Below are 12,230 nucleotides of genomic sequence, written 5' to 3'. Positions count from 1 at the left end.
GTTGGTAACAATGCTTTGGCTTCCATAACAAACAGCAGAAATGAACTTACCAGGAGATGTCCATTATTGACTTGTCAAACAGCTCATGTATGACAACTAAAGGTCGCTTCAGACACGTGAGCTTAAGAAAACAAGAACAACACTCAGAAATGTAGAAGTTCTACACTACCACAGATTAACATTAACACTCTCCCAGGGCCTCACAATGTGCACCAAGATCTGGCCAGGAAGCAGCTGCATGCCTGGTGGTGCATCTGAAGCACCAAGTCACCCGTTCCAGTGCTGGGACAGAAAAGCTCTGGAGAAGAACAGCTGACTTCACCTTTCTGAAACACAGACTGGATTTCTTAATCAACTCTGCCTTTACATCACAGTCTTAAAACACTCTCTGCCACTCCAAAAGCAATTCCACAGATGCAAAAGACAGCTTCTATTCTAAGCTGTACTGAGACAAGGATGCTGCAAACTGCCAGCACAAAAAGACAGAAAACAGACGAGGTTTCCATGTCCTCACTCAGACTTTCTTGTCTGAGAAAGTGAAACCTATCAAGAGCAAAGGGAATTGGACTCACAATTACTCTTAAAGAGGATTCCTCTGCACTTAAGAATCAGTTTAGTAATAAAGAACTGAATATGAAAACTCCAATAACCTGCTCTAAATTAGACATTCTAAGCTCTTAATGTCAAACCAATGGGCTTCATATCTCTAGTGTGTAGTACAACTGAAATGAAGCAGAGGTTCATTCACATATGGTCAAGGAAGTTTTTTGCTCATAGGTTTGCAGATGCAGTGTCACTGTCATCTTCAGTAGTTATTTATGCTTCCATAGGTCTGTGTTCTATATACATTTATATTTATTAAGCTTCTCAGGGCAAAGACAATCTGTAACTTTGCATCTCTGTACTACCTTCTACCACCACAACAGCCACTCCAAATGAAATTTTCATAATTTAAATAGAACGTAAAATATACTGAGTGATATTTTGATATGGGTATGCACTGGTAGCCATTACCAGAAGCAGATTTAGTTGTGCATCCAGAGACTGATGGATAAATATCACACTGGAATCTATAAATAGTAGATTGCAGTTAGCAATTGGTGTGTTCTGGCATGAGTTCTCATCACAAAGCTTTGCAAATCAGTTAAATTGATTCCCTGTATCTTCCAGTTGCATTTAAAAATGTGAAAATAGCTACCCTTCTCTTAGCCAGAATAAAAATTTTAGTGTAGATTTTAAAGTAAAACCCAAACTAGATATCAAAAACTTGAAAAAATACTTTAAAAGCTCATTCATTTTCACATCCCTTTCTTTTACAAAGACAGAAAATGAGTAAAAGGAAGAAAATAAGGTTACATTTATAAACACTGGTAAAATGTTTTATCCCCTAACAGCTGCTCCCCCTTACCAGGCCACACTCTGCCACTGCCTTCTACATGGTCCTGCCTTTAAAGAAATGAATTAATACCAATCCACTTCCTTCCTTCCTTCCTTCCCCCCAGCTAAACCTATAACAACAGAGACAAAAAAAACCCCTAAACATGAAACTAAATATAAAACCTAATGCTGTACATGTGACCTTTGTGCTAAACCCCCAAGTTATCCAATGACCACATTAGTTCAAATGCAGCAAAGAAACCACTTACCCAGACAGAAAGAGATCGATCTTTGCTACCGACAGCACAACAGCAGTAGGGACAACTTGACTTGGTGGAGCTCCCATTCTTTTGTTTCTTTTTGAAGATTTTTGGATTGAATTTCTAAACAAATGAGATGTCCAAATTTTATCACAGTAATTACATTTTAGCAGGAGATCTGCTTTCAAAGCAAATTTTCCACTTAAGAGTGAAAAATCATATTCGTATAAATAAAGTCCTGAACTAGACTGTGTAAGAGCACTGACAAAAGCTGCAGAGGCTTTCTTAAGAGGCTTTCTGAATGCCTCACAGGAAAGGCAAACAATATTAATTTTACTAGGTATCAGAAACTCACTAGAAACCTAAATCATTTTAATCAAGTCACTGAACAGCCAACAAAGCTGATGTTTGACATTCCTAACATGCTCCTGTATTCCCCCTTGTCTTGTTCATCTACATTCAGTTCTCTTATCACAAGAGCAACCTGATTGCTTCCAACATGTAAAGTTGACATTTTTTAATCACAACCATGTATTTGCTTTACTAATCTTGACACCCATCTTCACCTCTTGTCCCATTTACACATAAAATTATCAAAAAGCACATGCAATTTTAACTTCAGGAATCAATTACTATCACTCACTCACCACTACTGTAACTGCCTTCCGATGCCCTACAAAATCCATGTTGGTTTTCCATCCATCCCTCTCAATGATCTGAGCAGTGGGTCCAGAATTATTCATGGCATGAGCAGAAACAAGATAGTGACCATCAGGTGACCAGCTAAGGCGCAACACATGAGTTGTCCCTCCACACTGAACAAAAAAATGAACATACCAGAGTTGTAAAAGTGTTTGGCAAGCAAAGGGGTTGTAATACAAACTATTTAAATTTCAGATTTAGGGAATTATGAAGTAACATTACAAAGTACGTTTCCTGTGAATATAAAAGAATGACCTCACACACAATTCTCAGCACTTGACTGTGTTTACACAGGTGATGTAGTGCAACTTAAGAAACCCTATCAACGCAGGGAAAGGAACTCTGGGAACTTTTTTAAAGGAAACATAAATGTTACATCTTTTTGGATACTGTTTCCTCAGTATTTATCACAGTCCCAGGTAGCAACAGGGCTGCAACACAGCAACCACTAATGATGAGACTTCAGCTTGCCACAGCAGCTCCCAGGTGAATTGAGGCAGACAAGGTCTATTACAAAGAGCAATTGCACTAATCACAATACCCTCAGACCACTGCAGGACACTCTACTCACCAAGGACCAGCTTCTGTCCCCAGAAACTTGATCTCTTCATCAAAGTCATCACCTAACAGCCCTAAAGACCCCTCCTAAGTACTTACCTCATTTCTGATAGTGGTCAATAGAAGATGCATAGGAAAGAATGTCAGACTGTTGTGTTCAGTGTGCCAACACTTCCCCAGAATAACCACTACATTTCCAGAAGTTCACTTAATTGTTTACATAACCCATGTAAACCTTTGGCATCCACAATAACAAATGGCAATAAGAGTCTCTAATCAGTAATATTTTTATGAGAAAGTAATTCCTTTTTTCCCCTCTTTTGAAGCTGCAATCTGAGAGTTTCATTTGATTCAGCACTGTTCAATTAATTCATGTTTGTGAAGAATCAGAGTTATTCTTCTCGTTTTCATTCAGTCTAAGGGAATTCACTTTGAACAGTCACATTCTGAAGTACCTCATCAAAGGGTTTTGTGATGCTGGTTTCCAGCTGCCAGTCCATGGTCCGCCACACCTTTAAACTTCGATCATCAGCCTGAGAGGCAATGTACTTTCCAACAGGATCCCAGGTCAGCCCTTTCACCAAGCCAGAATGCCCCTTCAAAGTGGCAAGAATTTCTGTGCACACAAAAATTGAGAATAGAGAGTAGTCACTGCTATCTCCTTTAGGGCAGAGTGTTGAGAAAATCTACCTCTTTTTGAAACAGCGTATTAAGTACAACCTCGTTTGGTGTAAAAACAACATATCAACCAAATTGGAACCTGCACTTAAGAAAAAACTGATATTAAAAAAATGGTAAGAAGAATTCTGGCCAGAATAACAGGTGCAAAACTCTTTAGAAGACACGTCAGAGCAGGAAGAGCAGCAGAGTCCCAGTGCCTCAGAGTAGCACTTTGAAGCTGTGGAAAGCAGCACTTGAACTGGAATTTCAGTTAAACATTCACCCTTTCCTCCACACCCAAAGATTATCACAACTAATCCAGCTTTGTGCAGCAAGTGTGAACCAAGTCAAAGTTGTGACTCAACAGACACACAAGGCTGGCAGACCTGGTAACCTACTTTCAGTCACACTCCTGCTTATCAGCCTGTGGGAGGAGAGGTTGAGAGGGTGCACAATTAGCTTCAAAGTCTAAAAACTCTGCTATCAATATTGGAAGCCAAGTTAAAATAAATGGCATGTAAATAAACACATGCCATCATGACTTTCATGTAAAATCAGCAGCACAGCCTGAATGCAGCAGTGTGGAATCCCCTGCTCATTGTCATCCAGACCTGGAAGAAGGACTGACCTGCCAGACTGCAGGTATGGCACCTCAAAAGACAGACAACACATTCCCTCCTAGGGATTTGAAGAGTTGGTGAAATACAGCCAAGGAGAGAAGACTGACACAAAACTTTACATAGTGGCACATCTTTAGAGCTCTCACCTGGGAATTTGACAGCATTCCAGATGACAACAGTGTTATCAACACTACAGGATGCCAGCCAGGCATCATGTGGAGACCACGCTACATCCATCACATCTGTTTGGGAAAAGGAAGTTTCCATTTAAGAGATTGATGGTAATCAGAAAATCAAAAAGTCTTTTTACAAAGGACTTTCGTGTTCTCTGTAGCAATATTTTGCTGTCACTGAGAAATGATTATCACCTCACTGAAGTGGAAGATAAGAAAGCAACACTCCTTGGGAGTGAGATGCCCCAATGTTCAGTGGGGATCAAGAAAAAAAAAAAAAAAAAAGGGAAAGAATGCAATGTTTAGTGATTGTAGGAAGTACTAAAGCCTGCACAAAGAACTTTGTCTTGTTTTGAATGAAAAATTGACAGAAGCTATTGCAATGCACTCACTTTGTTCCAACACACATGGAGTGATCAAAGTGATTTCCATCTTGATTTTAATCACAACTCATGTCAGCAGATGCAAAACACATTCGAAATTGTTTATTTATTCCACTTTTGCATTGCTCTTTAGGTATTTTTCTTCTAAATAAATATTTATATTCTTTGGTTTACAAAAACACGGTCTTTTGCCAGTCAGATTATTCACTGCTAGTGTGAACATTTAATTAAAGATACAGTTTGGTTCCCTTTATTCAGATTCATTTTTAAGCTAGAAAATAGCAAAATATAAGTTTCTTAGTTGTTAATTTTTCTCCTACATACCACACTTGCTAGAAATTACTTGTATGAAAACTGCATTTCACTACAAATTCTATTTTTTTTTATTTTCATTGTTGCTCTTAAAATTAATTACTGACTTGCCACCAAATATATATTTCAAACAAAGAAACGTGATACTGAAAAGCAATTTTTTTCCAAATACAAGCAAATGAAAAAAAAACTTACCCCCTGAATGGCTTCTGAGAATCGACACACACCTCCACTGCTCAACATTAGTAAGTTTGCTACTAGAACCAAACACAGTGCTAGGTCCAATGTACCTAATTAAAATAGAAACAGTTATAAAAAGAACCACCACAAGCTCTTCACTTCTTTTAAAGAAAATCAGTGGCACAGTACACTTCTATTTTATAGTCAGTTATTCCTACAACACAGAAGGGAAAAAAGTATTTTTTTTTAGAGAGAGTAATTCCAGTAATTAAAAAATTACCCTCAATAAAATGTAGAATTTCTATAGATAGCATAAAATGGTAACATTTCAAGTGATTTTTCAAATCTCACAAGGATGTTTTCTTCAAGGACAGAAGAAAATGTCTCAGCTCCTCCAGAGGAGAGAGACTGCCCAGGCAGACCCCCTCCAGCCCAAAGGACAGCAGGCCACATCTCCAACCCCAGTGCTCTGGTGTCCCAGCTTTCAGCTCCTTACACAGCAGGTGGAGCACTGAGCTCACCAAAGGCCAGCACAGGGAGGAAGCACTAAGATGTCCCAGAGTGACCTACTTGAAGTGAAATCTAAAGCTGAAGGAAGAAAGATGCTTACGCGGCTCGTTTCCACACCATAATCAACTTGTCATCTCCCCCCGAGGCCAAGTAAACTCCATTGTTTGACCATCGAACACAGTTCACACAAGCTGAAATGCAGAAAAGAAAGTTTGCAAGATGAAATATGTGAATAAGTGGTTCTGGACTGCAGGCATGATTTATAATACAAATAAGCAAAACTCGACAGGAGACATTTAGGATTTAAGTGGGCTTTTCCCACTCAAAGCAGTCACTCTGTCTGCTTTAGATAAATTAATTGGTATTTATCTTTCAGTAGCAGCTGAGGAATTTCTTACCTAAAAAACCCTACTCCTTATCTAAAAAAGCTTCACCAAAAGAGGCTTGAAGGAAGAAAGATTAATATTCCTCTAATGAAGAAAACATTCTGGTAAATAAAGTGGGATTAAGAGGGCAAAGAAGGAAAGGTATATTCTGAAGAAAAGAAGGGACAACTTGTCAAGTGACCACACTAATTTCAAATGTAATGATTGATAATGTAATAAATGTAATAATTTATAACTATAACCAATATACTTCATGTGATTTATCTTTTACACTTACTTCTTCTCCTGTCCTTTCCTTCAGAGCTCCCCAGTTTCTCAGAATGTGCATTATCAAATATTTTATGGCCACAGCTGAAAAAAGCTTATATGGAGGAGATTTCCAGAGGTATCTATAGTCCTCTTCACATTTCCTCACATTTTAACAACATTTTCTGCTGAATATCTTGAAAAGTATACAGCCAAAGTATAAGACCACTCTGCTGTGTTTTATTGAGTCTTCACCACTGGACAGGCATGATTTTTGCAATTACAGACATGTAAGTCTTAAGCTTTGGCAAATTACCAATAGTCAGTAATGAAAAAAACCCAATCAACCAACTTTGTTACCTAAGTGATTGTCCATCTGACAAAGCATCTTGGGGATATTTTCATTCTTTTCATCTTCCTCTTTCAGGACTGGAGCCATATTCCAGATCACAACTTTGCCAGAATCTTGACCTGTAAGAGACCAAAAAGCCCCCCTTTCTAAATACATGCAAAAAAGCTTTTCAAATTAATCTCAGTTCCAGAACAGATGTGAAAATGCAGGCATGACTGCAGTGAGGACTTTGGAAACATCTGAATACAGATATTGCTTTGATATAATTAGACCAATTCAGAAGTGCTTTATTTTTCTTGAATCTATTAAAAATTAATGTATACAGCCTTGTACAAAAGCCATACTGTACATAACTGATACCAACTATGAGGACAACTACTTGTAATAAAATTGTATTTTAAAAGAGAAAAGATACAGATTCAACTCCTAAATTGCAATTATTGTAGCCAACATAAAATTATTCACTATTGTGAACCAAATAATATTTTTGCATATATTTCTTAAGCTATTCTATTTATATAATTGGATTTTTCTGTCCCAATATCTCTACTATTTAGCAACTGAAAAAGCTCAACTGCACATCCAGTTCCTCTTTGAATGAAAAGAAAATTTGGCCCATATGGCCACGACTCAATCACTGATAGCAGCTACTATCTCAATGACATCCAAGGGGATGAGGACATCAGAACATGCAACCCTGCCTTCTGCAGGAGCAGCAGCACTTCCCAATACATTTTAACAGCTAACACAATTATCTGTTTCTTAGAGATAAAAAGTGATGTCTTTTTAAAAGGGTCAAACCCATTCAAGTGCTGTGGAGGCACTAGATGATTATGACCCAAAATTCTGCCTCCTATCAGTACACAGACTTACCTTGTCCTCCTGTTGCAAACTTGGTCCCATCTGGGTGAATGTCCACTGAAAATATTGGCTTTCCTGGAATTAGAGAACAAGCAGCAACATACTGAATTGTTTTACATTCAAGGGAATGCAGTAACACCAGAACCACCACAACTCTTCTGGCTGGCAAGCAACTTTCTTCTTCTAAAGGCTCAAGTTGTAAGAATTACAGCTGACTACAAGAGCTGAGAGCAGCTTGCTGACAGAAACGGCAGCCTATTAAAAGCCTATTTGGAAGTTATCATGCCACAAAACCCAGTGATAACCAGGGACACTTAATCCAGCAGGATATGCCAAATACCTCAGAGCAATGTAATACCACAAAGCAAGTGCCAACAAGGCAAAACTGCATTTGAGTATGGAATTTCTTCCAGGTTTCTACAGTTCATTAGCTGATGACCTGAAGCGAGTCTTCTTTTGGTTTCTGGTTTTGTTTTTTTTAAATCCTTCCCAGTCTCAGGCTGCATCTGTTGGTCACACAATTACCTGGCTCAAATTTCATTTCTCTTAATGAAACTCTTCTCCCCAAAGACTAGTTTTGCTTTTATAGCTTCCATATAGGAAAGTAGAGGAGTAACCAACAGTAATATTACTCTTAAATCCTTCAATTCTTCTACATCTTTCAGAAGAAAGCTAATATTTTTACTAGAATGTAAACTCTGTAACAAATAACATAGCTGGGGAACAGCTTTGGAAAGCAGAAAGCCCTCACTTCCAACATGTTCTGCTCTAACCACTGGCTCATATTCACTGTCTGTATGTTCACAGTTGTTTTAACCTTTGCAGAGGAAAAGGAAGAGGGGAGCAGCAAGCTTCCTGCCTTTCAGTGATGCTCAAAGAGCCACCACTAAAGATTATTTGAAAGAACACGCATGCGATTTCCACATCCAAAGAATCTCTGGCAGCCCTTCCAACCCTTTCAAACTGGAATGCCTCTGCAAGCAAGATCACATATATGCCACTATAAAATAAGGCAATTTATCAAACAGCCAAAAGTACCAGTACCCACAGACCAAGATTACTTGATAAATTTCCCATGAGTGTCGATCTTGTGCTGTATCTTCATGAGATGTTAAGACATTAAAAAAACCCATATAAAACCTGATAAAACCTGGAGATCTTATCCAACAGCAAGTTTTATGTCCAACTGTAGCAACTGAAACCTTGACACTAAACTCCTAATAAAATCCTCATCCAAATACCCACTATTTCTTACTTTTTGAGGGATACACATTCAGCTTCATTTTGACTTTTGTATCCTTTATGTTGACTTGTTTTAAGGTTTGTTTTATTTGGATTTAATATTGCAACTCTGACATGTGACTTCCCTTAAATTTTTTACAAGCAGCCAAGCAAAGACCTTAAGCACAGAAAGATGGCACTCAACTCACATTCCTTCCAAGTCCTTCAGACCACAGAGCACACATGAGCTAAGACACACATGAGCTGTGGTTTTTCTTCAGCTTGTTGTGCCTCATTCTCTCTTTTATCCTACCAGCTCAAGTGCACATTCAGGGCTAAGCTGAATATTTAGAGAAGCACAAGAAAGGAACAAACATTTATTTCACCCTTTCCAAAATGTGGAAGTTCTGTTCCATTAAACCAGTGCATCATTTGAAATAGCTGAGCCCACTGACACTGAGAAGGCCATTCTGGAGACCTTAGAGGTGGAAGAGGTGACCTTTTCAATCTGCATCAAGTCTTAGGCAAGAAGAACTCTGATATTTGCCATTAGATGTGTAGGGGAGAGTGGGAAGCCAGCTATCAAAGACCTTTGAATTCTAATAACCTGGCTCATTTTACCTCTGTATCATTTGCACCAAGAGCAAACTTGCAAATCAGAAAGAACAGTAACCTAGCCACCTCTGCCATTACTACTCAGACAAAGCAGATATGCTACACACTCAAAAAAACTGTCATTGCACCCTTTGCTTTGCAAAAATAACTGACATTATATAATTTTCCAGTCCTTTACTACATGCTTAAACCCACCACTGCCTCTCCAATTTCTGCCTTATCTTAAGAGCACAACTCTACAGAAGCAGTAACATCAGGTCTTTCCCTTCTCCTGGTCAAAGATTTTTCACAGATCTACATATGGGGTTGAAAAAACTCAGCAAATTATTTAGCTTAGAGGGCCAGAGGTAACTTAGCTACAAATTCACCATAAAAGCTTAAAATTAGCCACACCAGGGAAAATGGCCATGAAGCCCAGCACTCTGTTCAGAAAGCAGCAGTAGCTAAGTCCCCAGGGATCTGTACAATGGTAAGCACACAATGCTTCTTCCTAAAATAATCTTCCAACTCCAGAGAAATTACAGTTCTGATTTATTGAATCAGAGGCCCTCAGTGGACTTTCTTCTATAAATTCAATCAGTCATTTCTCAGATCCATAATTACCATTATCAGCCCCCAAAGAAAGAGATCCACTGCTCAGCCATGGACTCTGGGAGGATCCTCCTAGTTCATGGATCTGCACCAGCTTTTTGCTACTTTAACCCAATTAATTCCTGCACAGAAAGGCAGTGAATGAAAATCACTCAACACTGATCCCTTTTTTGCCACTCACAACTGTGTTCATCACATTGTCCCCAGTCCAATGATCTCACTCCTTGCCCAAAGAGTCCTACTCTACCCCCTTGTTCCTTGTACAAAGGGTGTCTCACACTTCTGATCATTCTGGTCACTCCAAGCCACTTTCAGGTCTCCTTTATTTAATGACATGAATGGGAACTGGCATTGAAGACCACATGTTCAAATACAAACTATCCATATATTTACACAGCAAGATAACATTTTATTTTAGGATTTTCCTAGCACAGATTTGAGGTTCAATCAAATAAGCACTGAGCAGATTTTCATAAATGGTTATAATCCTAAAAACTCAGACCTCAGTGAAAGTCGTCAGGTCACAGGGCATTATTTTATACGTGAAGTTCAACGAGGGAATGGACTTTGCACCCAGGAAAGGCAGCAGCAATAAATGAACCCCTGGACAACAAAGTTTCCTACACGGTTCAGTTGTGATCCAGGAAAGGATCTTATTCCACAGGTAACTAATGATACACAATGATCTGCCCAGTACTCAATGTCCAATTACTAATTAAAAAAAAGAATAGATAAACTGATCACAGGATAGAAATTCAGCATGACAAAACCATTGCCAGGTGCTCTTTCCTCCAGGGGTACCACTATCGAGAGAATGCAATCTACAGTGCTGGATAACTGTAACAGGTTAAAGCTATAAGACTTGTTCTATACTATTTGTGCTTTACAAATTGAGCACAGATATTGGGTTTTTCTTCACGTCCTTCAATTTCTCAAAATAATGAAGACAGAGTCATTATTTGATAGCAATCACCTTCTTCCCCTGGTTCATGTCTTTATCAGATTATGTTGTGAGTTCCTGTTGAAACAAGCCAAAAGGCAAAAGGTCCCTGCTTCAAAGTGACTGAAGCTTTCCATGCTCCTAATTGGAGATGTGTTGAGTTTCCCAACAGTAATGATGCACCAAAACAAAATGGGGTATTTAAGCAGCAACACTAAAATCTAACACTGTGTGTTTTAAGACATTCTGACCTCTTGCAATAATTTCTAAAAAAAGATAAGCTTAAATTATTGAAGTTCCCAGAATCACATTGCAGGAGGAGGCAAACCAGGTTCATTAAAAACCGAACACCTTATGATATACCAGATGTCCTGTGGGCTTATTTGTTTAAAGAACCCAAATATACTTTACATACTTAAAAGAAATACTGGTAATGAAACAAGCCTGGAACAAAAAGATCTAAGTAAGATAATTGAAATCCAAGGAGAAGGCCCCATCTTTTAAAAAATACACCAGTGAAGAATAAAAACAATTTTAAATATTGCATCATTTTTGCTTGTTTAACTTTATAAAATAATCAATTAAATATAAGAACAATTTTAGGTGAATTTCTACCTCAACATGAACGACTTTCTATTCAATTTGCTTCCAGCCCACCTAATATATAACATTCAACGTGACTCAGAAATCAATTCAAATATTTACATTCCACCATTACAGCTTGCAGAGATAAACCCCATGCCTATATTTAAACAACAGCAGGCTCCAGTTTCCACAAGCTGTTATACATGAGCAGCACCTTGGAGCTTGCAAGGGTTTCTTGGAACAGCAAGGGACTTCCTTTCCCACAGGATCAGTGTTTGCCTGCATGAGTTTGTCTTTAAGCACCTGGGCTCTCAAAAGCCTGAGTATGTAAAGGCAGCTGCTGGATGCATGATGCATCTGTACAGAGGCACTGAATGCAACACTGGGAAGGAGAAGCCAGGAACATCACTTGGATCTTACAGTCATCTCATCCCGCCCCCACCATTAGACTGCACTTCTGAATATTCTTCCTCGCCCCAAGTCAAAGACACATGGAAGAGAAGAACACAACTATAATGAGAATTTCATGCAAAATCTAAAAACGCACATTAAGTGCGTGAAAAGCTTATAGAAAATGCATCTGGGCAAGAAGTAATTCCAACAAGCACTCAGAAAAAGTGACATGAAGAACTCCACGGTAAAAACCTGTAGAGCCAAAATGTGCTGAAGTGCTTTTACCATAAGTGCACAGCACACAA

General features: G+C 38.6%; 1 protein-coding gene across 3 annotated transcripts in view; it reads right to left on the bottom strand.

Moving 5' to 3' along the window:
• HIRA (histone cell cycle regulator) overlaps positions 1-12,230 on the bottom strand; it is a gene marked incomplete at its 5' end in the record, with an annotated part of 32,376 nt that overhangs the window by 17,838 nt on the left and 2,308 nt on the right. For all 3 annotated transcript variants that reach the window (XM_083873990.1, XM_083873991.1, XM_083873989.1), the window contains 9 exons: positions 51-121; positions 1,647-1,760; positions 2,285-2,452; positions 3,353-3,513; positions 4,324-4,419; positions 5,241-5,335; positions 5,836-5,926; positions 6,728-6,838; positions 7,593-7,655. In XM_083873990.1, the coding sequence (XP_083730116.1) occupies positions 51-121; positions 1,647-1,760; positions 2,285-2,452; positions 3,353-3,513; positions 4,324-4,419; positions 5,241-5,335; positions 5,836-5,926; positions 6,728-6,838; positions 7,593-7,655 (970 nt within the window). The remainder of the gene's footprint in view (positions 1-50; positions 122-1,646; positions 1,761-2,284; positions 2,453-3,352; positions 3,514-4,323; positions 4,420-5,240; positions 5,336-5,835; positions 5,927-6,727; positions 6,839-7,592; positions 7,656-12,230) is intronic.

The sequence above is a fragment of the Zosterops lateralis genome (genome assembly GCF_965231275.1).
Source record: "Zosterops lateralis genome assembly, chromosome: 17".
NCBI classification, from domain to species: domain Eukaryota; kingdom Metazoa; phylum Chordata; class Aves; order Passeriformes; family Zosteropidae; genus Zosterops; species Zosterops lateralis.
This window is presented reverse-complemented; position numbering and strand designations above follow the sequence as displayed.